General features: G+C 53.8%; 9 protein-coding genes across 9 annotated transcripts; 5 read left to right on the forward strand and 4 right to left on the reverse strand.

Annotated features, from left to right (window-relative positions):
• Positions 1 to 50: 50 nt before the first annotated feature.
• On the reverse strand, positions 51 to 1,051 carry PSV08DRAFT_387695 (uncharacterized protein; the record flags this gene model as incomplete). Its single annotated transcript, XM_014217977.2, has 2 exons — positions 51 to 827; positions 891 to 1,051. The coding sequence occupies 2 exons, from the start codon at positions 1,049 to 1,051 to the stop codon at positions 452 to 454; spliced, it is 537 nt and encodes a 178-aa protein (XP_014073452.1). The 3' UTR covers positions 51 to 451.
• Positions 1,052 to 4,129: 3,078 nt separating this feature from the next.
• On the forward strand, positions 4,130 to 5,742 carry PSV08DRAFT_408651 (major facilitator superfamily domain-containing protein; the record flags this gene model as incomplete). The annotated part of the gene is made up of 2 exons (XM_014218006.1): positions 4,130 to 4,361; positions 4,415 to 5,742. 2 exons carry the CDS (start codon positions 4,130 to 4,132, stop codon positions 5,740 to 5,742), a joined length of 1,560 nt encoding a protein of 519 aa, XP_014073481.1.
• A 214-nt stretch (positions 5,743 to 5,956) lies between these two features.
• On the reverse strand, positions 5,957 to 7,349 carry PSV08DRAFT_175183 (uncharacterized protein; the record flags this gene model as incomplete). The annotated part of the gene is made up of 2 exons (XM_014218039.2): positions 5,957 to 7,251; positions 7,313 to 7,349. 2 exons carry the CDS (start codon positions 7,347 to 7,349, stop codon positions 5,957 to 5,959), a joined length of 1,332 nt encoding a protein of 443 aa, XP_014073514.1.
• A 1,287-nt stretch (positions 7,350 to 8,636) lies between these two features.
• PSV08DRAFT_219894 (uncharacterized protein) lies at positions 8,637 to 10,161 on the forward strand. Its single transcript, XM_014218010.2, has 2 exons — positions 8,637 to 9,115; positions 9,165 to 10,161. Exons 1-2 carry the CDS (start codon positions 8,698 to 8,700, stop codon positions 10,067 to 10,069), a joined length of 1,323 nt encoding a protein of 440 aa, XP_014073485.1. The 5' UTR covers positions 8,637 to 8,697; the 3' UTR covers positions 10,070 to 10,161.
• Positions 10,162 to 10,877: 716 nt separating this feature from the next.
• Positions 10,878 to 12,365, forward strand: PSV08DRAFT_408654 (carbohydrate esterase family 5 protein; the record flags this gene model as incomplete). Its single annotated transcript, XM_014218015.2, has 3 exons — positions 10,878 to 11,325; positions 11,380 to 12,069; positions 12,106 to 12,365. 3 exons carry the CDS (start codon positions 10,878 to 10,880, stop codon positions 12,213 to 12,215), a joined length of 1,248 nt encoding a protein of 415 aa, XP_014073490.2. The 3' UTR covers positions 12,216 to 12,365.
• Positions 12,366 to 12,931: 566 nt separating this feature from the next.
• Positions 12,932 to 14,196, forward strand: PSV08DRAFT_349765 (peptidase family M48-domain-containing protein; the record flags this gene model as incomplete). The annotated part of the gene is made up of 3 exons (XM_014217976.1): positions 12,932 to 13,557; positions 13,699 to 14,054; positions 14,153 to 14,196. The coding sequence occupies 3 exons, from the start codon at positions 12,932 to 12,934 to the stop codon at positions 14,194 to 14,196; spliced, it is 1,026 nt and encodes a 341-aa protein (XP_014073451.1).
• PSV08DRAFT_34950 (uncharacterized protein) lies at positions 14,153 to 16,258 on the reverse strand. The gene is made up of 7 exons (XM_014218038.2): positions 15,883 to 16,258; positions 15,659 to 15,830; positions 15,544 to 15,584; positions 15,355 to 15,490; positions 15,093 to 15,279; positions 14,910 to 15,039; positions 14,153 to 14,858 (listed from the first exon to the last, which is right to left on the reverse strand). Exons 1-7 carry the CDS (start codon positions 15,981 to 15,983, stop codon positions 14,363 to 14,365), a joined length of 1,263 nt encoding a protein of 420 aa, XP_014073513.1. The 5' UTR covers positions 15,984 to 16,258; the 3' UTR covers positions 14,153 to 14,362.
• Positions 16,259 to 17,848: 1,590 nt separating this feature from the next.
• Positions 17,849 to 20,660, forward strand: PSV08DRAFT_219902 (uncharacterized protein; the record flags this gene model as incomplete). Its single annotated transcript, XM_014218037.2, has 3 exons — positions 17,849 to 18,080; positions 18,129 to 20,124; positions 20,253 to 20,660. 3 exons carry the CDS (start codon positions 17,849 to 17,851, stop codon positions 20,314 to 20,316), a joined length of 2,292 nt encoding a protein of 763 aa, XP_014073512.1. The 3' UTR covers positions 20,317 to 20,660.
• A 218-nt stretch (positions 20,661 to 20,878) lies between these two features.
• Positions 20,879 to 23,500, reverse strand: PSV08DRAFT_34962 (heme peroxidase). Its single transcript, XM_014217989.2, has 3 exons — positions 23,167 to 23,500; positions 22,635 to 23,110; positions 20,879 to 22,584 (listed from the first exon to the last, which is right to left on the reverse strand). The coding sequence occupies exons 1-3, from the start codon at positions 23,427 to 23,429 to the stop codon at positions 21,038 to 21,040; spliced, it is 2,286 nt and encodes a 761-aa protein (XP_014073464.1). The 5' UTR covers positions 23,430 to 23,500; the 3' UTR covers positions 20,879 to 21,037.
• Between the last annotated feature and the right edge of the window lie 191 nt (positions 23,501 to 23,691).

Here is a 23,691-nt window from a genome sequence, read left to right on the forward strand (position 1 = left end):
AGAGAAAGAAACAGGGTCGATAGAGAATGGTGAAGAGGATACAAAGAACTTGAATGTTTGTTAATGTTTGATATTTGATTCTGAAATATGGTACATAATTCGTAGCCCCCCTATTTATTCTCGAGGGTTTCTCTTCGACGCCAGATGCTATGAAAAAAAAAAGAAAAAAAAACGCTAGATGCTATGCTGAGTGATGGAAATGAGTTCTGTCTCCTTCCGTTCCGCAGGGCACACGAGCCGGGGACAGCTTGAATGCTGTGATGGCCGTTGCTCGTGGCCTGATATGCAGTGTGGGGTCCATGGCGCGCAGCGCATGGACTTCCTTGTTCTCCCTCGTTCCCTTCTTTCGCGGCCTTCGTATGGCGTGCATGTCCTTCGTTGCACGCGACACTGGTCGTTTCTGCTTGGCTAGTTTCTCACAATCTTCCCCCCTTCAACGCCTCGCATTCACTCATTGCACCTCGTAAATTTCCATGGCGCGCTGGAGATCCTCGATGCTGGTCTTGTCACCATAGGCCTCCTCGAGCATCTTGTTCCTGTCCTTGCGAGTAGTGAGCCTGGCTTCTAGACCGGCAATGGCGCGCTCCATGTCTTGCAGGCTAGAGCGCTCGCCATAGGCATCCATGAGCATCTGGTTCTTTTGCTCCTGGGTCAGCTCTAGTGCAGAGTGGACCTTGCGGTTGGCATCATTGAGGGCATTTGTAACACCAAAACCTATGGTAGCATTAGCATCACCAAGCGAAAGTGGCCGGCGAGGCTGCGACGATGATGCATCTCTGGGGAGATAGATCATACCGATGGCTACCATGGCCATGGTAGGGAGGTACCTGTGTCTTTGTTAGTCTTGGCTGTATACAGGTGGTGATTGACTGTATCAGCAGTAGACGCACCATCTGGCGACCCTTCCGAGCTTGGGGACAACGCTGGCGCCTGGGGCGGCTGCCATGTGTGCTGCTGTGGCATCCTCGAGGGAAATGGCAGTGCGAGCACGTGCCGAGGTGGTGAAGAGCCTCTGGCGAACGAGGGTCGAAGTGCGGAGGAGGAAAGACATGTTGTTGGCGGTTGTGTAGTAGCAGGAGTGACGGCAAGTGAAATGGCCAGTGGGTGATGCTCGAATAGGGTAGATGTGGGTTGACTTATATCCCGTTGGCGGCGGTGGTGATGATGGTGATGCTGGGGATGGGCTTGGAATGTGGATGTGATGGCCAAGAGGAGCGTGTATCGGCCGCGGCTTGGTTTCTGGCAGGGAGATGTTTGATTGATGCGTGGAAAGGTGTGTTCATGCGTGGTGATGCGTGATGTGTTCCGGTCAAGGGACTCCAAGGCGCGGACTATGCGGCCTGTATATACGGCGGCGTTGTGCGGGGAAATGCAGGTCACCGGCGGGCTGTGCAACCAGTGTCTCTCCACGACCATGCTCGTGTCATGCCACGAATCACAACACTTGACATCACCGGGCTCCCTGACCCTGAGAGGAGCAGACGGCCAATCCGAACCATTGTCGTCCCGTGTCTTCGAATCCGGGGACTGCTGACGTACCGCGCTGCTGGGCGGCGTGAACGCGCCCCTTCTCTCCCGGCCGCGCATCGAAGTCGACTTTGTGTCCATCGCAGCCGCGCCCACTTCTCTCTTACCACGACTTGGCGGCCGTGACCCGTCTGGGATGCGTTTCAGCTGTGAGGACGGCAGTGGCCGACGCCCAATTGCACGTCAGCGGGGCGGGGAGTTACATCCAGGTGGAGTTAGCTGTGTGCTGCTGGTGGTTAGACGACCGTCTTTCGATTGTGGGGTGAGGCTGCCGGTCACGAGACTCGCCCATGTCCCGCCATGCTGATGTCAGCCTGCATATCCATAATGATAACCGGTTCCTCGTCCGGCCACAGACCTCAACGTCAACACCATGATTGTTCTTCATGTCGCCTATCGTCATTGGCACCCGATGCAAACTTCTCCTGCAGGATACTTCACAGGCCCCGGATTATGACCGCATCGGCAGCACACGTTTCTTCTATTGTACTGCTCATACCTACTTACTGGAACCTCGGCACCCACACACTGATCAAAACGAAACCCAGAATGCTTGCGTGGCCAGTAGTCTTCGCATAAGATACCTCTGGGTTCTTGTCAGTACCAACATCGGAAAGATGTTGTGATAGAGGCCCCAGGCTCTTCGCGCACACACATGGGCCAAACAAGGCGAATTTCTCATACCCCAGACCACAACAGCTTTAGTTAGCGAATATCAAGATGCTCGACTTCATCTCATAGCATCCTGGAATTCAAATCACCAAGGATAATGAGGCTACCGATCGTAGATTGTGCATATTATTTCTGGAGTAGCGAATGAGCCTCAAGCAGCAGACCAGCTGCCTCGGACTTTTGTGTCAAATAAATCCCATCGTCGGTCCAAATGCCTTACGCCATAAAGCACTGACAAATGTTTTGTCAAACGTGAAACATGCGCCTCGCAAAGTCCAGACAACTAGGCAACACGCCATAGCTGGTCGACAACAAATGTGTAGGTTTGAAACGCTCCTACAAGCCATGAGTTCCGCGCGTACCTCGAGTTGAAGCTTAGCCCAGCAATGACATGGCGGGATAATGCAAATGCTGATACATACAAATAACTATAAGCTTAGTGTGGAAGAGCTCCGGCGGCTGTTACTTGATATATTGACCGCTCATCCGCCATGAGATGCTCACCTCTGTATACGCACAGTACATAGCGGTCCCGAATTTTCTAACAAGTGCTAGTTTGCTTAGCCACTATGTCCAAGCCAACGAATTCTCTTGCAACACTGTGCAGCAAGCACACGGGCTTGTAGGGAACTCACTCTAAATGCACAACTCTATCCGTCTTCCATGCGACTATCCTGTCATGAAAATGATGCCTATGGCACACGTCCTTATTCGTACTCCGAACGCCCTAGGCTACACAGACCCCGCTGGTGAAGTGACTTATAACTGGCGCAATGAAAATAAACCTTGTTCCACACTGTGTCCTTGCTGGTAATGGTCATGTCTGCTCCCATGGGTGATTGATGCCGCATAGGTAGAAGCACGCTACGTTCCTATCCGACACTGCAAAAGTGCATGCTATTGATATCAAGATGTCGAGTGCAGGCCACGGATGTAGCGGCGTGTACAAAGAGCCACTAGACTGAGTTTGTATCGAGATACGAGACGCCATTTCACAGGATGCTTTGAGACTGCAGCGCTATGGAGACACTCTGCAGAATATATGAGATGTGCAGTGGACTTTTCCTAAAGCAAAGAGTGGCATGTTTCGAAGTATGTTGTTGAGACAGCAGTGGACCCGGAAAATCTAACTAGGTTGGAAATCGCCATTTGCACTTCGGCCTTGGCCGTGTGGATGGCACAATGCTGAGAGACGTAGATGGATAAATCGATGACATTATACAACGTTTGCCGTACCTCTTAGGCACCACAAAGACATTCAAGTGCTCCGGTGTTCTTGTAGTCGTCTGTTATGAGCGAAATGATTTTAAGAAGAGTTAATTTGGTAACAGTCTGTCCATCAAGAAAAAGAAAGCACAAGGACACGCGTCGGCGGTTGCGGACTTGCTTCAGCCAGACCCACTGTATCCACCGAGAGCAACTGCCGTCTCTTTTGCATCCCAACCATAAAGCAGTTCGACGAATTAAATCTTAGCCCGCCCAACCAACAGTATGAACCAAACCCTTTAGGCAGAAGAGCCGCAGCTGTTTGGCCGGCATTCGGCCCCCATTTCAGCCAAGCTTTGCCGCAAAGCTTGACCGCGGATGGCGTTGCTTGGAGCATCGCCTACAATAAGTCAAGTATCCGATGTGCGGCTGCCGACTTCAGAAGCTATGTGGTAGCTAGCAACGAAGCCGTGGCGACAAAAGCGCAGGATCTTAGTTTGGGGACCCCATGGGCCCGCATTTCACTAATGGCGCCTATCTCTGGGGTCTCCACTGAGTGGGTCTCTGCGAGAGTCGGCTTCCGAGGAAAATAGCCTGGGGAACGGAGAGTACATAGCGGGGGAGACGCCACTGACGGATGCCAGCCGAAAGGTTGCTTGCCAGTCTCTTCCTTTTTCTTCATCTCTTCCTTATTTCCTGTGCGTGTACTATACTGATAGTCAGGATGAAGAGCCAAACAGTTGCGACAAACAAGGGTCTTGTTGCCGATAGCCCCAAGTACAGCGAGGACCTCGAGCATGCTGCTACTCATGGCACATATCTCGACAAGGAGGAAGCATCTCACCTCTCCGAAGAGCATCGCCAATATCTGCTGCAGCGTCATGGCACACTCGATCTCGACCCTCTCCCTACCATGGGGACCGCTGACCCGTACAACTGGCCTCAGTGGAAGGCAAGTGGTGCTCAACTTCTCCTCACTGGCATTCCTTTCTAACCAGCAACCAGAAAGTCATGAATGTCCTTTTCGTAGCTTTTCACGCTATGATGTGTGCGTTCCCCGCATCTGCCATTATTCCGGCCTACGAAGAGATATCCCAAGACCTGGGTGTCAGTATCCAAAAGGCATCGTACCTTACTTCCCTGCAAATTGCCATCTTGGGTGGTGGACCGTTATTCTGGCGACCTCTCTCAACACGATTCGGCCGGCGCCCCATCTTCATCATCTCGCTGGTCGGAAGTCTAGTCTTCAACATCGGCTGTGCCAAAAGTCAAACCTATGCTGCAATGGCAACGTGCCGCGCATTCCAGTCTTTCTTCATTTGCCCACCCAACGCCATCGGCAGCGCTGTCGTAGTCGAAACCTTTTTCCGCAAAGAGCGAGCAAAGTTCATGGGCATATGGACTGTCATGATCACTGTGGGTATACCTCTTGCCCCCCTCATCTTCGGCTTCGTAACATACAACGCGGGCTACCGGTGGATCTACTGGATTCTCGCCATCATCAATGGCGTCCAGCTTATTCTCTACTCCCTCTTTGGCCCCGAAACACGCTTCATGCGGCACGATAAGGCGCAGCATGCGTCATCCGGCCTCGCAGCCTACAAAGAAATGTACCTGAAATTCCGCCGCATTGATCCCACGCCCATGAGCCTATACGAATTCATATCTCCCCTCCGCCTCTTTGCCTACCCCTGCATCGTCATCCCCGCCTGCGCATACGCCATGGTCTTCCTCTTCGCCTCCGTCCTCACCACCGTCGAAATTCCCCAACTCTTCATGGAGAAATTCCATCTCAACGCCCAGCAGCTCGGCCTCCAGTTCCTCGGCACCATAGTGGGTACGGCGCTCGGCGAGCAAATCGGAGGCCACTCTAGCGACCGCTGGATGCGCTGGCGAGCAAGCAAAACGGCACCTTTACGACCTGCTCCTGAGTTCCGACTTTGGCTCTCGTACATTGGAATTCTGCTGACTATCTGTGGTATCACTGTTTTCCTGGTGCGTATCGAACAGGCGGCTCCGCTGCAGTGGAATGTCACGCCCATTGTTGGCGCGGGCATAGCCGCGGCTGGAAACCAGATTGTTACCACGGTGCTCATGACGTATGCGGTTGATTGCTATCCCGAAGAGGCTGGTAGTATTGGCGTCTTCATCACATTTGTGAGGCAGATCTGGGGCTTTTTGGGCCCGTTTTGGTTCCCGGATATGTTTGCCAAGGTCGGGGTTGCGGATAGTGCGGGTGTGGCGGCGGCGCTGCTGGTTGGAGCGAGTTTGGTGCCTGTTGTGGTTACGCATTGGAAGGGGTTTAGTAGTAGGGGAAGTATGGCGGAGAGTGGGTGAGATGTTGGAAGGAAAGAAAGAAGATATAATACTAGTTGTATTTACATCTTCGCATACTGGCTTCGACTTTATTTGTTCTAGTACTACTACCAGTACGAAACTCAGAAAAAAATTTCTTCCTACAATCCAAGAGCAAAAAACCCTCAAGATACACTGATGAATTAGAAAACTTAACTTTGTAAAACTTTTTTTTTAGAAAAAATTACAGGAATGCTCACAGCTTTGGCCCAAATCCGTCCTTGTCACACAGCTCCTCGGCCTGCGCCACAACATCCACCCCATACACATTCGCCTGCACATCAGCGTCGGCCCAGCGATCGGGGAACTTGCTCTTGCCTGGGTTGAGAGCCGCAAAAGCCTTGTCGCGCTCCTCTTTCGCCTTACCGGCACCCAGATGCATCTGGCGCCCGCTCTCGGCAGCCAGTTCAACCAGGGCCTCAGCCCGCGGCTTGCGCAGCTTCTCGTACAAGCGGAGTGCGCGCTCAATGGTTTCGGGCCTGCCGTCTGCGATGCGCTTGGGCGACAAGACAACACCGAGAACGGCACCGTCTTCGATGGCTTGCGCGGCGCCCTGAGCCATGTGCGGGAGAGTCGGGTGGCATGCATCGCCTACCAGTGCGGTTGGGCCATGAACCCACGTTGTCAGCGGGTCGTGGACTCTGAGCTTCCACTCGACAACCTCGCCTTCCGGCACCAAGTTCAGCATGCGGTGGATCATGGGGCAAAAGTCGCCGTAGACGTCCAGCATGGCTTTTTTGCTGCCCTTTGTCGTGTACTGTGCGTCTGGGGCGCCGGCAAAGTTTGTGTCTGGCTGCGCGGTGGAGATGTTGTAGATTTGCTTGTTGTGGATCGGGTATGCGATGATGTGTTTCTTCTCGCCAATCCAGCGTGTTACCGTGTCGGAATCGATGAGTTTGAGTAGCTCGGGGTCGTGCTCCATTTGCGAGCGGTTCAGCATGATGCGGTAGGCGGCTTGACCCGAGTCGCGGGCGGAGCCTGTGTGTCCGAGTTCCTTGAGCATGGCGACTCGAGTGCTGCTCTTGACTCCGTCGGCGCCGAGGAGGACGTCGCATTCGACCTGGTAGGGCTCGAGACTGCCTTGAGATGGAGTGACTGTGAATTTGGGCTTGGGGCCGAAGTGGAAGTCGGATACTGTGCAGCCCAACTTGAATGTGATGCCGCTCTCCTTGCAACCTTCAAATAGACCATTTGCAAGACTGGCTCGGTGGCCAACCATGTGTGGGTATCCGTACTTTTCTTTGACGTATCCTAGGTCTACGTATCCCAGCTCCTTGTTTGTTGAACCTTCCCTAACGGATGTGTTTGCGCATACGACGGCTTCATCGCGGATTGGGCCCCAGCAACCTAACCGGTCGAGGATGCGGGCCATGTTGGGTGCTAGTTGAATACCTGCGCCTACGAAGCCCATCATTGGAGCATTTTCGTATATCGTAACGTTCTTGTGTCCGGCTTTTGCAAGGGCGAGAGCTGTGGCAAGGCCGCCCATACCTGAGATACTATCATTAGTGGATGCACTTCGAGGGTGGGAATATGGATTAAAGAAGCATACCCGCGCCTACAATGGCTATTCTCGTTTGCTCCGCCATATCTTTTGCTTTGAATAAGCTTAACTCGGACGCTGCGTACTTGGTTGTATAGTGGCGGTCTACGTGGGGAAAACAGTTGATGCTGCGGCAAAGTTGTGTGTTGTTGACGAGAATATGGCTGACTCGTTGAATTCCAGCGTTACCAGTATATCATACAAGGCATTTCTGAGTATATATGTACTACACCATTCGAGTTGCACCCCACAAACCCCCACAGCTTGTAAGGAATGGCCAGCAAGTGATATGTAAAGTCAACGCCGGATGATGTCTTAGCCGGGGCTATTGCTTCTTTTTGAGTCGATTGGGCACAGTGCGAAATGCTACACAAGATTGTGCAATGATTGGGTGGAGTCGATCGGTAACTATATATGCTTTCTACGCAGCAGGTATCCGCCTGGCTCGAGTCTATCCAAGCATGTGCATTGCGGGTTGTCGTGGAAGCCAGCCAACAGCCCATCCGCCCCCCCACTGTAGGCGGGGCTACGCTGAGGGTATCTCTTGTGCCTTGCCCCACTGCCGACGCCGAGAATGCCGTCCCCACGGAGAGACGGAACCACATACCATACTATCGGCCCGACAACACTGTGCGTCTACGACCACACAGTACTGTACACTACTCTACGGGGTGTAGAACGCTTGCATGTACCAGTCAATCGCCAGACTCCCAGGAATACTGCATGCATATATGGAACAATTCCGATTGAGCCGTTTGCAACAAACTACCTGTTCTACGCATGTTGCACTACTAGTAGTATAAGATCGGACAATCGACGTCCGTACTTCACACCGCCTAGCAGTCCAATTTAACATTCAAGATGGCTGACGTTTGCGACACAAACGTACCATCTAGACGTTGGCTAGCTGAATGCAAGCCCATCAACCCGTGTGGCTGTCCCGTCAAGAGCACACCGACATCAGTTGTACGGGTATGCAATGAGGGGCCGGATGCCCCGCGCTAAGTAACGTTTGATGCAGAATGTGGGGACATTTCTCCCTGCCATTCCAGACAATACCATCACTCCGACCATCACGTGAGGAGCCAGTGCCAAGCCGTCAGCCGTCATATTTATTCTAGCCATCATTGACTGGCATCTTGTGGGACACGCTCTCGAGAAGCCCCAACCTCAGACGACTGGGAAAAGCGTTCATCCGGCAGTTGTGTCGAGGCTAGCTACAACTCCTACTGACAGTGGAGACATCGATTGCGTGGACTTCGGAGCCAGATTTAACTCCTTGAGCCATTTTTCTACCTCGTGTGCCGCGGACTGTATAGTAGTGCTGACCGTTGTGCCCAATACACAATAAGAAGCCTTTCGCCTGTGCTCTGCAGAACCAACACCGCACAGATATGGCGGAGCGACGGAGCTCTTTTGATCAAGCCTCTGCTGGCTTTCGCGCCCATTTGCCAGATCTCTCTAGTCCGCGCTTCACCACAGCTGCCAAACAAGACATATACCAATATGCTCAGTCAATGCAAGATAACCGTGCTCCGCCGTGGCTGTACGACTTGACAAAAGTATGGGAAAAGCTTTTGGAAGAGCCTTACACAGGTGTGACCAACGATGGCAAAGTACGACCAGGTCTTTTTAAGGCCCAAGACGAAGGTGCCAATGTCCAGGGTGCGTTTGAAAAAGCAGAACAACTTTTCAAGGTCCTGGATGGTGAGCAAAAAAAAAAGTTGGTGTATCCGATCAACGCGAGAGAATGGCGGGCATGGAGCAACCCAGAGTTCCTACTGAGACCATTTGGACTAAGGCTCGAGGAAGGTAAGAAGGCCTCTGGGCAAAAGTTTTGATACTGTACTAATGTTACCAGTGCCGGAAAGTACTGCACAGTCAATCCTTGCCGTGGTCGAGGCGTCCTTGTCTCCGGAAGGCTACCAAAAGGCACTATCTGCTATGCGCATCAATCATTTCCTAGGAGAGGTCGTCAAGCTCCCCAACATCATGAATAAGTACTCGTACAACTTTCTCATATTTGGGACGCCCTCTCCATTCGCATCTTTTCCATGGGGCTGGCTCCTTTACGGCCACCACCTCGATATCGCATGCTTCTTCAAGGGGCCTCAGGTCGTCATTACTCCCTCTTTTACCGGCGCAGAACCGAACATCATCGACCAAGGTGAATGGAAAGGAACCCAGATCCTTCACAAGGAAGCCAATCTCGGTTTGAAGCTGATGCAGAGCTTGAGTGCAGAGAAGCAGCAAAAGGCTCAAGTCTTCAAGAAGATGAGGGATGAAGGCATGAAGCAAGTTTACGGCAACTCCAACAACGATGAGAGCAAGCGTGACGAACTCATCACTGACACGTGGGGCCCAGATGACCAGCGTCATCGCTGTGGCGCCTTCCGAGACAACCGCGTTGTCCCTTACGAGGGTATTTTAGTCTCTTCACTCAACCCCACTCAACAAGACCTCGTTTTGGCCATTTGTCACGAGTTCCTCCTTTACCATCCATCCAACGCCCGTGAGCTCAAGCTCAAGCAGATCAAACAGCATCTTGACGAAACGTACTTTTGCTGGATCGGTGGCTTTGGCGATGACGACGCATTTTACTTCCGGATCCAAAGCCCGGTTATCCTGGTGGAATTCGATCATCATTCCGGAGTCTTCTTGACAAACAAGGAGCCGGCCAAGTACCATACGCATACTATTGTGCGGACACCTAACGCGGGAGATTACGGTCAGGCCATTAGGGATAACCATGAAAAACTAGAATAGTTTGTTTATGCTGACATCGGGACCCGAGTCAATCAGAGACAGCGGTGGAAAAAGACAAGATACTTAGTGTTGCATGCCACGTTAGAGTTCGTCAGCTGACATTCTCCAAATTTGTCCGAACGTGATATCTGCATCTTTTGCTCAATTTCTCTGCCCGGATTTTTACATTCTACGAGAACAAACAGCATGTGCAAAAGAGCACGGAAAACACGACAGTTTGGTTCACAAGAATCGTCTGCCACAAGCCATGCACTAAAATATACTCGAGTCTCCGCGGGAGAGTGAGAGGAACAGGCAGGCAAATCCTTCGTCCCTGACATGATGTGGGTCCAACTACAACATCATAACCAATGGCAGGCCTAGCTGTGCCGGGATATCCTCAAGCGGCTTGACTACTTGGCGCAACTAGCCTCGAAAGAAAACGCACCTCTTATCGACTTCTACTTGTGGTAAACCCCCGGGAGGGGATCATAACTCGGTTGTTTGCATCCGCAGCAAGATTGACAGAAACTCATGCAGGGCAGAGGGATAGAACAATGCCATGGCTCGTATACGCTATTTACGAAACGTGCGGGATTCGACGTTGGATGCCTTGGTGGCAATCCAATTTCTCTTTTCACTCGGTGGAGATTGAGAGATAGATGATCCTTTTAAACCTACTTGGCTCCCCGCTCTTGCCATGCTGATACCCCAGCTACACCTTTCAAAGAACCTTTTCGTTCCTTGGATTTTGATATTCACGGTCGTTTCCTCCCATTACACTCGTTCATTCAATATAATATATACTTAGCGTACTTAATTCGTAATCATGTCTTTCAGCATCCGCAACACCATTGCCCTGGGCGCCTTGTCCGCTCTCGCCGCAGCACAAACCACGCCGCCCAAGCTGGACGCAGCCTGTGCCGATGTAGTCATCTTCATGGCTCGCGGCAACGACGCTCCTTACCGTGACGGACGCACCTTTCCGTTTGTCGAGGCAACCTGTGGCAAGTTGATTGCCGAGGGCAAGACGTGCGACCACATTGATATTCAGTTCGATGTTACCCTCGGTGGAGACTACTGCGCTCAGGTGGCAGAGGGAGCCCGCAATGGTATCTCTCAGATTACCGCCTTCAACCAAAAGTGCCCTTGTACACACATAGTGGTTAATGGCTACTCTCAGGGAGCCCATGTTGCTGGTGATGTCTTGGGTGGACCAGGTGGATGCTCCTTTGTGAGCAACGGTCTTGACAGCACCTCTCCTGCTGGCAAAGCCAGTAAGTATATACAGAATTTGACTTTTGCTTTGGTTCAGTGCTGACTTGGACAAGTTGCTGCGGCTCTGCTGTGGGGAGATGTCATGCACACCGCGAACCAACCTTACAATGTGCTTGACGGTGCCAGCAAGCAAAAGAACCCACGCGCGTCTGGAGACCTTGCCCGCTTGAACCGCTATGCGCCTGTCCTCCGCGCCTACTGCGCAGCTGGAGACCCAGTTTGCGCTGGGGGTGAAATCGTAGCCGATCACCTGAACTACTTTGAGCTCTACACTGACGAGGCTTCGTCCTGGGTCGTGTCCAAGATCAATGGCGTTGCACCTCTGCCTTCTTGCGCTGCGTCCAGCTCTTCCAGCTCGTCTTCTGTACCCACTCCTACCGCTAGTGTGTCGGCTTCGTCTGTCGTACAAACTCCCACCGCCAGCGTATCAGCTTCTTCTGTCGTACAAACTCCCACCGCCAGTGTGTCGGCTTCGTCTGTCGTACAAACTCCCACCGCCAGCGTATCAGCTTCGTCTGTCGTACAAACTCCCACCGCCAGCGTATCAGCTTCTTCTGTCGTACAAACTCCCACCGCCAGTGTGTCGGCTTCGTCTGTCGTACAAACTCCCACCGCCAGCGTATCAGCTTCGTCTGTCGTACAAACTCCCACCGCCAGCGTATCAGCTTCGTCTGTCGTACAAACTCCTACCGCCAGTGTGTCCGCTTCATCTGTCGTCGCACCCATTGAGTCCTCGAGCGCTGGTGAGCCTTACGTTCCTACCGCTTCCGAGGACGCAGAGACACCATACCCGACTTCTCCAGCAACTGTTTCTCCATTCCCTCCACCAGTTGACTACGATGCGTGTGTCCTCCAGGTTCATGTAGAGTACGTCTACTCCCACATGTAAGCGTGTGAGAGATGGTACATGGGAAAGAGCGGTTGTTAGTCGTGGTTATTGTTTTTTTTTTCACAAAAAGCATGTACCTACACAATACGTCGTTTTAAGTTACGAGAATATAGTTTGGTTCTACCAATATACTATGTGATTTGACCTGGTGGCTGCGCATTAAATGCCGAGTATGATTCCATGATGCCGTGGATTTATGCGGAGATTATCTGAACCAAACCAGAGAATTCAATATCGGTTACTGAGTTTGTTGATAACATACGTACACTATGTGAAAAGCACTGTTGTCCTAGAGTGAAGGTGGGAATGGAGACTGAAGATTCAAGAAGACCCGCCGTAAACTTGGATTTTGCAATGTGAAGACGGCAACAAACCTATCTAGAAGAATTGGGTTTTTCATATACCCAGGGCGAAGAAATCGCCAAAAAATATGTAGATATTACCGACGTGAAGATAAACGTCAAAGCCGTTAAAAGCCGTTGACATTGTGACGCCATGAAGCGATCCCTGCACCCCCGCGGACTTTGGGGATCTCACGTCACCTTTTCGCCCGAGCCCCCCTCCCCCCTCCGGCTCTACTGCGCTCCACGACCCAAAAAGAAGTAACAGTATGCAGCACGCCCGCACCTGGAAGTGACAGAAAACTATATATCGTGACAGGCGTCGCACCCAAACTCGCCCAAAGCCTTGATCCTACCAACAGCCATTCCAACACCATGTATCGAATACGACCGCCCTTGCACATGTTCAGCGCAACACGCCCACCTCTCCCGCTCCCGCTCCCGCGACCAGCCCAACGCCGGCCGTACCAACAACTTCCCTTTGGGCGGGGCCCAGGCGCGCAATACAAGCGCTTCTCTCGCCCCTCTGGCGGGCTCTCGGGGCTCCTGTACCGCTGGGCGGCGCGGCCAAGCTTCTACCGCGACATTGGCCTCATCAGCGCCGGCGCCGGCACCGTGTACGTGTACAACCTGGAAGAAGTGCCCGTGTCGGGCCGGCGCCGCTTCAACATGATACCCGCGCAGCTCGAAGAAGCCATGGGCCGCTCGTCGGTCGACCAGGTGCGCCACCAGTACGCCGGCCGCATCCTGCCCGACCACGATGTCCGCGTGCGCAAGGTCAACAAGGTGCTGCGGCGCTTGCTGCCTTATGCTGAGGCTGAAGGCCTCCACGGCCTCGACTGGCAAGTCACGGTTATCGACAGCCCGGAGCAGAATGCCTTTGTCGCCCCCGGCGGCAAGGTGTTTGTGTTTACGGGTATCCTGCCGTTGTGTCGCGATGAAGATGGGATTGCCGCCGTTTTGGGACATGAGATTGCCCATGTTGTTGCGCATCATACTGCGTATGTTTGGTTCTTTTTTTTTTTCCCTCTATCTCTCTCTCTCTCTCTTCCCCATTCTTCCCTTCATGTATTACTACTAGTTACTCCTTACTATATATTGACTTTTTTTTGGCTGACACATGGGCAAAAAAATGCAAATAGAGAACGCATGTCTCAAGCTCCTCTTGTTCTCCTCGGTGTCCTCGCACTCTCCCTCTTCGACATATCGCTTTACTCGGGTAAACTCCTCATCGACCTCTTTCTCTCCATGCCCGCCTCGCGCAAACACGAGGCTGAAGCCGACTTCATCGGCCTCATGATGATGGCCCAGGGCTGCTACAGACCCCAGGCTGCCATGGACTTTTGGGCCCGCATGGAGAAGATGGGCGGTGGGGAGCCCCCGCAGATATTAAGTACGCATCCGAGCCATCATAATCGCGAGGAGAAGATTCGCGAGTGGTTGCCCAAGGCGTTGGAAAAGGCCGAGGCGAGTGAGTGTTATGGCACGAGTCAGTATGGTATGTGTTTTGATCTCGTTTCACGTCGTTGTCTTGTTATTTTTTTTTCTTTTTTTCTTTTTGATATCGGGGAATATCAGACTAACGACATATTACAGCAAATCAATTCAGCTCTGCATTCAGTGGCCTTGGAAGGTGGTAATATGGCCGTTGCCGTTGCCGTGCCTTGTATTCTATTGAATGACTGTACAAAACATTAACGATTAACTAATGATGATAATGATCTACGGTAGAGGATATATGCCTTGTTGCCCAAATTCGCCGCCCCTGCACCGACAAAGTCAAGCTTCTACCAGGTATCATAAATGTCATAATTTTTTGTACTCTATCCCGGTCGGGTCGCCGGTCTGGACCCGCGTCAGCTTTTGGACGTCAGGCGGCTTTGCTAAATCGACACTCAATCTACTCATGGCTTCCTCCTCCTCTGTCACGGCCGACAAGTCATCGTCGTACCGATGCCTGCCCATGTCCTTGCCCACATCAATCTCCTTGTTTACAATTACGTTTATATTAATGTCGATGCCCTTGCCCATTTCCTTTTCCCGCACCGTCAACCTCTTTTCGTCTTCAAAGTCAAAGCTCTTGCGATTCTTCTCCAAATCCTCGCTTCCGTCTCTGCTCACTAGATCTTGCTCTGCCCAACTCTCGGGGTACCCAGGTAGGGTGGGCATCTCCGAGGGTGTAGCGGGCCGACTGGCCGACTGGAAAACATGCCTGAACAGGGGATAGAGACAGGGAAGAGAGGCTGCGAGGATGCTGACGTCGACTTCGATTTGCGACCAGACTGGAACCCAGGCCCAGCCCCTGAAACCATGTTAGTAACAGTAAATAACGCACACAACATGCAGGACCTACCAGCTGTAATCATTGTCCTGCCAGCCCTTTCCCGGTTTGATCGGCCTGCCAGCCATGATAATTTCACACAGCCGCATAGTGCTGGCTATAACCGGTATCAATCCGACAGAGAGGACGACTACCAGAGCCGCTACACCGGTTGTTAGCTATGGTTGAATACATGCCCAGCAATGGTGAACGTACTGCGTTGTCTGCGATTGAACTTGAAGAGCCGTAGCAAGGGCAGGGGGAACATGAGAAGGACAATGTCTGTAGTGACGTTGATGGCGGCAGAGATAATCATGAACTCAGCCATGTCGATGCATCCTCCGTCATTGGCGTGCACAATGTCCCAAATGCGAGATATGGGTACACATAGAAAGAGTTGGGCCTGAGCAACGCAAGTGTTAGTATGGAGTAGCAACACACTGTGCACTGGGTGAGGCAAGCAACAAGAAAACCGTACCGTGAATGAGGAGATGCCAAATGCAGTCATGAAGCCTGCTACTGTCCATACAGCAGGAGCCTGGACAATCCACGGTAAACCTTTTCTCCCATAGCCTATCCTATAGTATAGGGCAAGTATGCTCATCTTGACCGTCCTGAATTTTAAGTTAGGGGGTTATAGGCTGTATGGCAGACAGGAGATACATACCAGTTTGCGACAAAGTATATGAGCATGTTGATCCACTGGTACTAGTAGGCAGTCAGCAAGTGTGCGTGGAGGGGAGGGGGGAGGGGGGGGGGAGCAAGAGCCATGCGAAGCATACCATGAGCATGTGGTTGAATTGCTCGATGCGCAACTCGGTGGTATGGCGACCCTGGCCATGCTCGACTTGCAGTATGATGGTGACGGTCTGGGCAGCCCCAAGGACCGTGGCAATGGCAATGAAGACGTCGTCGAGGCCGAATCTCTTGACAATGCATGCACGTGTAAAGCAGCTAGACAGGGTTAGTATACAAGTCATGCAGGGTGGGTGGTGTAAGTACGCACCGGAGAGCGACAAACGTCACGGCAACGGTGTACATGGCGAGGCTGACTCTGGCCAGCAGCGGGCCTTGGTCATGGCCGTTGGCAAAGACAATGTGGCCCATTGCGTGTAGGGTAGGATGGTGGGAGACGCAAGGCGAGGAGTTGGGACATGGGGTTGTGATGGCGAGCAAGGGACCAGGACAGGAGAAGAAGGGAAAAAGGCAAGAGGCGATGGGGCAGGCGTGCGATGGCGCCGATGGGGCCTATTTCAGATCTAACACAGATGTGAAGTCAGCAGGAAGGATGGCGACACTGGCAATGCACCATGTCGATCAGCGCGTTGCAAACGTTTCCGCCGCATGATTGACGCGGCGTTATTTGAAACGCCAGGACGAACTTCCAGAAGCAAGCGAAGCGGTGCTATGAAGACGCGAAGGAGCGGCGCGGCCCGTGCGCCAGCCTCGGAATTTGAACGTGGTGAGTGACACTGGTGTGACGAGGCCTGTCGCAACGCCTCTCTTGAAACCATGTTTGGGCCAGCGGCTCCCAATGGCATCGCAGCCAGGTACGTGGGAAGAGCCCATGGCCTCAGGTGGCTGCGGCGGCAGAGCGTCTTGAGTGGCTCGCCTGTTTCCTGCCCGCGGGCGGTGCCAGGTAGTATAGCAGGACAGGCCTTGGGACCGAGGGTTGGGCCGACGAATACGACGGACCATCCCGGCCCTATTTATTATTCACGTCGAGTGCATCAAGAGCCTCTCGCACGTCTCAACAAGGGCGGAGAAACAACGGAAATTTTGGCTCCCAGGTTCCAGGTCGCAGGTGGGCCGCCCGCCTGGCAGCCGTTTGCGGATAGCCAGTCGGTTGGCTGACATAACCCACTGGCTGGGCCGTCGTGTCGAGCCTGCAGCAGTAAGTAGAGGGCACACTACTCGTGGCGGCCATTGCAGCGGACGAGGGCAGACAGGGTGCAGCATGGACGTCTGGCAACATGGGCCGTGGCAATGGTTTGTGCTAGTTGTGAAGGCGCTGTGGGTGTTCGGCCTGGGCCGGCGGTGCAGCAGCCGTGCGCAGGCACTCAGGGCGACTGGTAGGCTGTGGCATGCCTGGGCGATGGAGGCTGTTTTAAGCACTCGAGCTTCCCATCAATCGAGGGGCAGCACGGGGTGGACGCGAGAAGGGCAGAACAAGGCGGGCATGCCTGGATGGGCGAGGGAGCGAGGGAGCGAGGGAGCGAGGGCGAGGGGCTTGGGAGCGGCTGATCGGTGCGGGGGAAGCCTGATCAGGCTACGGGTGGCTGGCCTAGTGCTGGCAGCCCACACGTTGTCCTCACGTCACGCTGGAAGCACCAAGAAACCCAGCTGCGTCTTGGTCGGGCGGAGCGAAGGGGCAGACGAGCGAGGGGCGGGCATTCACTGCACTCGCACCACGGCCACCACCACCACCACCACCACCACCACTACCGACTGTACTACTGCACTCGCACCACTACCACTCGCACCATCACCACCACCATCACCACCACCACCACCAACCCCCCTGGGCCCAGACGCCGCCGCCGGCTCCCAGGCCCCGCCAGCACTCGCCTATCTCAAGCCCCGCCGTGCCCGTGTGAAGCCGCGCCTCGCGCCCCTCGACTGGCTCCGTGGTCCTGTTGCTCGCATCGGCACAGGCAGAGGGAGCAGCCAAGTCGTACTGCGCAAGTAAGTCGTAGGCGCGCCTCCCCCTCGCCCAATCCCCCTCATGCCACTGCCACGGCCAACACCCCTGCCCTACGTACTGCAACCTGCAGTAAGCCCCTCTTGCGCCACTGCATGAGTGTGAGCACGCTCAATTCCTCGCCTGTGACCGCTAACTGTCTTGTTCTCCCAACAGTCTCCAACTACCCCCACCAGAGGCCGCGCCTGGTCCGCCTGGTCCGCCTGGTCCGCCACACGACCGCTCCTCCCTACATTCCCTCCCTCGAACATCTCCTCTCCCCGAGGTCGCCATGGCCACCCACGCGACCATCACCTTCTCCCAGCCGGGCGTCCGTCCCCCCGTCTATGTCACCTCTTCCCTCAGCGGCTGGACCCCGCTTGAGATGGACGTGGCCGACAACACGACCGCCTCGGGTGATCCCGTCTTCACAAAGACATTTTCCAATGTCGACCAGGGGAGCTACCAGTACAAGGTCCGTCTTGGTCAAGACCACTGGATCCTGGACGAGTCAAAGCAAACGGGTATGGCGGAAAGCGAGCTCCCCCGGCTGCCCCGCTGACACACAGCAGCTACCGACGACCAAGGCATTCGCAACAACGTTATCCACGTCGAGCCTGCTGCTCCTGAGCCTTCCCAAAGCTCAGCGCCAGACAGTACGCCTACGCAAGCAACCACGTCAAGCGATGCGCCTGCACCGCCCTCTCATGAGCCTGCCTTGAAGCGGCTCGACAGCCGCAAAGACAGCACCATGGACCAGGACCAACTGCCCATCCCCCCGCCTGACCTGGAGCGTGATGCTAAACAAACAGCCAAGGTGGATTCGTCGACCGAGCCTGGCGTGCTGGAACCGCCTCATGCGCCCATCGTAGTCGTCGATAAGGTGGACGCCCAGCCCACGTCTGCCGAGGACGCTACTGAAGACGCTACCGCTGCCCAACAGACTGCGCATGACACGAAAGCTACCGATGCATTGCCTGACAAAGTCGAAGCTGTACCTCAACACCACGTTGGGCCTGGCACAGGCGATGAGCAAGCAGCGCCATTGTTGCACCATGAATCTTCCCAGGCCGACCCGTCGCCCTTGCCACCCTCCATGGACACGATTGACGAAGAGTCTACGCCTTCGTCAGCAGATCACACTAGTTCTGGAGATGCCATGGACACGCCGTCCGAATTGGATGAGGGCGACGAGTTGAACTTGGTACCCTTGCTTAGCCACGAGACTAGTGTAGGCCAGGAGAGCAACGGGCTTGCAAATGTACCGCTGTTTGGCCATGAATCAGAGACTGGAAATCATCATGCTAATCAAGTCCCGCCCTTGCCCCACGAGTCCAACCTACCAGACGACGCCGCTGTTACGACCGACTCTGATGGAGGAGATGAGCTAGACCGATTTCCATTACTGGAGCATGAAGGCAAATCCTCTGCGTACAAGGGAGACGAGATTGTAGCCAAGAACCATCATCTCGGAGGACAAGGATCACGTCTTGACAGGCCTCACAGTAATCACGGCGAATCTGGCAACTACCCTGAGGGAGATGATGGCGACGCGCCTCTCCTGCCCCACGAGCGGGAAGCGGAAACCGCTGATCATGCTGGCTCAGTCTCTTCACAAGACTATGCACCATTCCCGACGGAAAAGCAGTCGGCTTTTAGCTACGAAACGGAAGGCGCACAAAATCTCTTTGGTGGGCCTGGCCGATATGACTTCTTCAAGACGCGGAAAAACAGCAGTCTGCCTCATCGATTGCCTCGATCGGATGCTGAGGATGAAGACTTGAATGATCCGTCGTTGGAGCGCTTTCCCACCAACCGTGATCTGATTTTGCAGCGCGTAGCCTCGATAGGGGCTGAACTCCCCGAAGATGAGGCCACGCACGAGCACCCTTGCTCACCACAACCATCAGTCTTCTCGCAAGCATGTTCATCGGTTGATCTGGTACCAGTCAAATCATATACATCCTTGGCATCTGTTCCTGAAGCGGACGACAGCGATGAGGAGGATGATCAGCACGACACTCACGACCTTGACAGTTTGCCTTCGCCCATCTACATTGGTAAAAACCATCTTCGTGTATCCAACCCACCATCTGGATTCGCCCGTGATCCCAACGCCACGCCTATCATCAACGCAAGTAAGCAATTGGGAGACATCATGCAGGCCAAAGACGAAGACTCGTCAGACCATGCAAAAGAACCGATTGGCCAAGCTAAAAGCATCAACGGACATGACGGTGCCCAGGACGGGTCAAAATCTACCAATACCCTGCGTGATGCCATCTCCTTGCCTACCAAGGCCACAGCATCTCCGCCCATGTCTGATCTCAATGCTACAACTGAAGCACTCCACCCGGTCCCCAATACAGACTCGGAGCTTCGACAGCGTAAAGGTCTTGCCGAAGAACCCTCACAGGACACAGACGCACCAGGAACTGCCGCCAAGGATACGACGACTTCCAAAGACAAGGTGGAAAACACGGTACCATCTTTGGCGTCTCTACACCAGCCCGAGAAGCACAGTGGCAGCCCGCTCAAGCTCTTGTTTGGCGATCGGAAACGAGCCAGGTAAGCCAGCATCTTGTTTCTTGTGCACGTGGCTTGTGATCAAGTCCTTCCATCCACGCCCTCTTCCCCTTGCTGGGCCCATCATTTTCTATCATGATAGATTTTGCTAACATGGTTTCCATTTCTAGTGCATCGGCCCTGGTCATTGGTGGAGCCCTTGCGGCATACTACTACATGTCTGCAAAGCCCTAATGACCTTATTCACCCCCCCCCCTCCCCTCCCCTTTTTTTTTGTTTCTCTCTCTCTCTCATATCAATGTTGTGTTTGATTCTTCGGATGAGCGAATGGCATATTAGAATAGTGCATGATACATGACGGACGTACAATGAATGACCACGGCTAATGAATCTTATGCTTGGTAATCAAGTCAAGCGCTTCGGCGTACTAGGGCACTTTGCACGTTATTACTCTTCTCTTGCTCCTTTTGTTGTTCACTACTACAAAGCTTTTTTTTTTTGCTTTCAGCCAGGATCCCGCAAGGAGCTTTTGTCAGATTCACAGCTACGTAACGATACGAAATGATAACAACTGGCAAACACAGTCTCTCTCTCTCTGTTTCGTAGAGGCAAAGATGCTCATCGTATTCATATCTCATTTCATAAAAGGCGTATATGCTATCTGCCTGTTCCTAAAGCAACGCTATCTAGGTATCGAAGAATCTCCCCTGGTCCTTTTGTGAAAAAAGAAACTGCCGGAAAGACTCAAGTCTATGGAGGAATCGTCAGCGAGTGGACAAACTAAGCAACCCAGAGTGTGCCCATGTTGTTTCAAATGTTAAACCCACAAGGAAAGCAAGTGTACAGGGAACAAACGTTACAGGCGCAGCCTCGTTTGCCATTTATTCTTTTCTTCTTTTCGTCTTCCTTCTCTTTCTGCTGCTTTGGTTTCTTCTTTCTTCTTTTCTTTTCTTTTTTACAAACGAGGCCGGCTTGCCCCGCTCAATGGTGTACTCACCGACTTGTTCTTGATGTCATAGCGGTCGTTGTTCATAACCTTCTCCCATCCAGCAACAAAGTCCTTGACAAACTTGTTCGCGTTGTCCGATGATGCGTACGTCTCGGCAATGGCACGGAGTTCAGGGTGGTGACCAAAGACAAGGTCGTGACGTGTGCCCGTCCACTTCTTCTGGCCAGTCTTGCGGTCGAAACCCTCGTATAGCTCCTTGCTAGCGTCGGTTGCCTTCCATTCAAGGTTGTTATCGAGCAAGTTGACAAAGAAGTCGTTGGTGAGCTGGCCCGGGCGCTGGGTAAAGATGCCGTGAGAGGAGCCGTCCCAGTTGGCATTCAGCGCACGCATACCACCAGTGAGGACAACCATCTCAGGGGCAGTAAGCCGGAGAAGGTGGGCCTTGTCAACATCGAGCTGCTCGGTGCGGACACGCTCGGTGCCCTTTCCGTAGTTGCGGAAACCATCTGTGACGGGCTCAAGGTGCTCGAAAGACTGCACGTCAGTCTGCTCCTGGGAAGCGTCGGTGCGGCCCGGCGCAAAGGGAACAGGCACACCGGCAGCCTTCTCAACGGCGGCGGTACCAGCAAGGACAATCAAGTCGGCCAGAGAGACCTTCTTGCTGCTGCCGCTGTTGAACTTGGACTGAATACCCTCAAGAGCCTTGAGAACCTCAGCCAACTCCTTGGGGTTGTTTACCTCCCAGTCCTTCTGGGGAGCGAGGCGGATACGAGCACCATTGGCGCCACCACGCTTGTCGCTACCACGGAAAGAAGCTGCAGAAGCCCAAGCAGTGCGGATGAGCTTGGCAGGCTCAATGCCGGCGTCGAGGACCTGCTTCTTCAAAGTCTGGATCTCAGACTCGCCAATGATCTCACCCTCTGGCTCAGGAACAGGGTCCTCCCAGAGGAGAATCTCCTTGGGAATCTCTGGGCCGATCCATCTGGAGCGGGGACCCATGTCACGGTGAAGAAGCTTGAACCAGGCACGAGTAAAAGCGTCGTGCAGTTCCTCAGGGTGGTCTAGCCAGCGGCGGGTGATCTTCTCGTAGGCAGGGTCCATGCGCATCGACAAGTCAGTGGTAAGCATCCTGGGCTTGTGCTTCTTGTTGGGGTCGAAGGCGTCTGGAATAAGCTCCTCATCTGTCTTAGCAACCCATTGGTTGGCACCAGCAGGGCTCTTCTCCAGCTCCCATTCAAACTTGTAGAGGTACTCCAGGTACTTGTTACTCCACTTGACGGGTGTGCTAGTCCATGTGACCTCGAGACCACTGGTGATGGTATCTGGACCGTTGCCACGGCCGTGCTTGTTCACCCAACCGAGACCTTGGGTTGCAAGGTCTTCCGAGTTGGGGTCTGGGCCAGTGTTTTCGCTGGGGGCGGCACCGTGTGTCTTTCCGAATGTGTGGCCACCAACAATGAGAGCAGCGGTTTCCTCGTCATTCATAGCCATACGGCCAAAGGTTGTGCGGATGTCGTGGCCAGCGGCAACGGGGTCGGGTACACCCTCGGGACCTGGATGAGTCAGTAACAAGTAGAGATGTGTATTCTAAGAGGAAACCTACCCTCTGGGTTCACATAGATGAGACCCATGTGTGAGGCAGCCAGTGGCTGCTCAAGATTTCTCGATGTGTGGGTACTCTTGGCGTCGTTCTTGTGCTGGTCACCATCCATGATACCCTCGCCCTTGATACCCTTTGCGCCGTCGGCATAACGGACGTCGCTGCCGAGCCACTCGGTCTCGCCGCCCCAGTAGACAGACTCGTCCGACTGGAAGGTGTCTGAGCGGCCACCAGCGAAACCAAAGGTTGGGCATCCCATGGACTCAATGGCAACGTTTCCGACGAGAAGCAGAAGATCGGCCCATGAGATCTTGTTTCCGTACTTCTGCTTGATGGGCCAGAGCAGGCGGCGGGCCTTGTCGAGGGAGACGTTGTCGGGCCAGGCGTTGAGGGGAGCAAAGCGCTGCTGTCCATCACCGCCGCCACCACGGCCGTCAGTGACACGGTATGTTCCAGCAGCGTGCCATGCCAGACGGACGCTATTCGCAGGGTTAGAAGACGAGACTGAGGGACAAGGGCAAAGGGCTAAACGTACAAAAAGCCTCCATAGTGGCCAAAGTCGGCAGGCCACCAGTCCTGCGAGTCGGTCATCAAGGCCGTGAGGTCCTTCTTCAAGGCATCGTAGTCGAGCTTCTTGAACTCTTCAGCGTAGTTGAAGTCGGGGCCAAGAGGGTTCTGTCTGGGGTCGTGCTGGCGCAGGATGTTTACCCTGAGCTCGTTTGGCCACCAGTCCGCGTTTCTTGTGCCGGCGCCGGCGACGTTGGGCACCTTCTTGACAGGACACTCGCCTTTGGACATGATGAATGATTGGGTCGTGTGCTGTGAGAGTGAATGGATCAAACACAGGCTGGAGAGCAGTGTAGTGGGAGCAGCGCCTAAGTATATAGGCGGCGAGCAGCGGGGCATTCATAAGCACCTGTTCTGGCCACTGGCCGCTGCTCCCCTCCATGCCCTCTCCCCTCCAAGTCGCCAGGCCAGTGGGTCCGCGTAAGATAGCTCGATTTTGCCTAGCATGACGGCCAGTCACCCCACTGCATACACGATTCCCTGTGCCCCCAAT

Source organism: Bipolaris maydis (genome assembly GCF_028858645.1).
Source record: "Bipolaris maydis strain C4 unplaced genomic scaffold PSV08scaffold_4, whole genome shotgun sequence".
Taxonomy (NCBI): Eukaryota; Fungi; Ascomycota; class Dothideomycetes; order Pleosporales; family Pleosporaceae; genus Bipolaris; species Bipolaris maydis.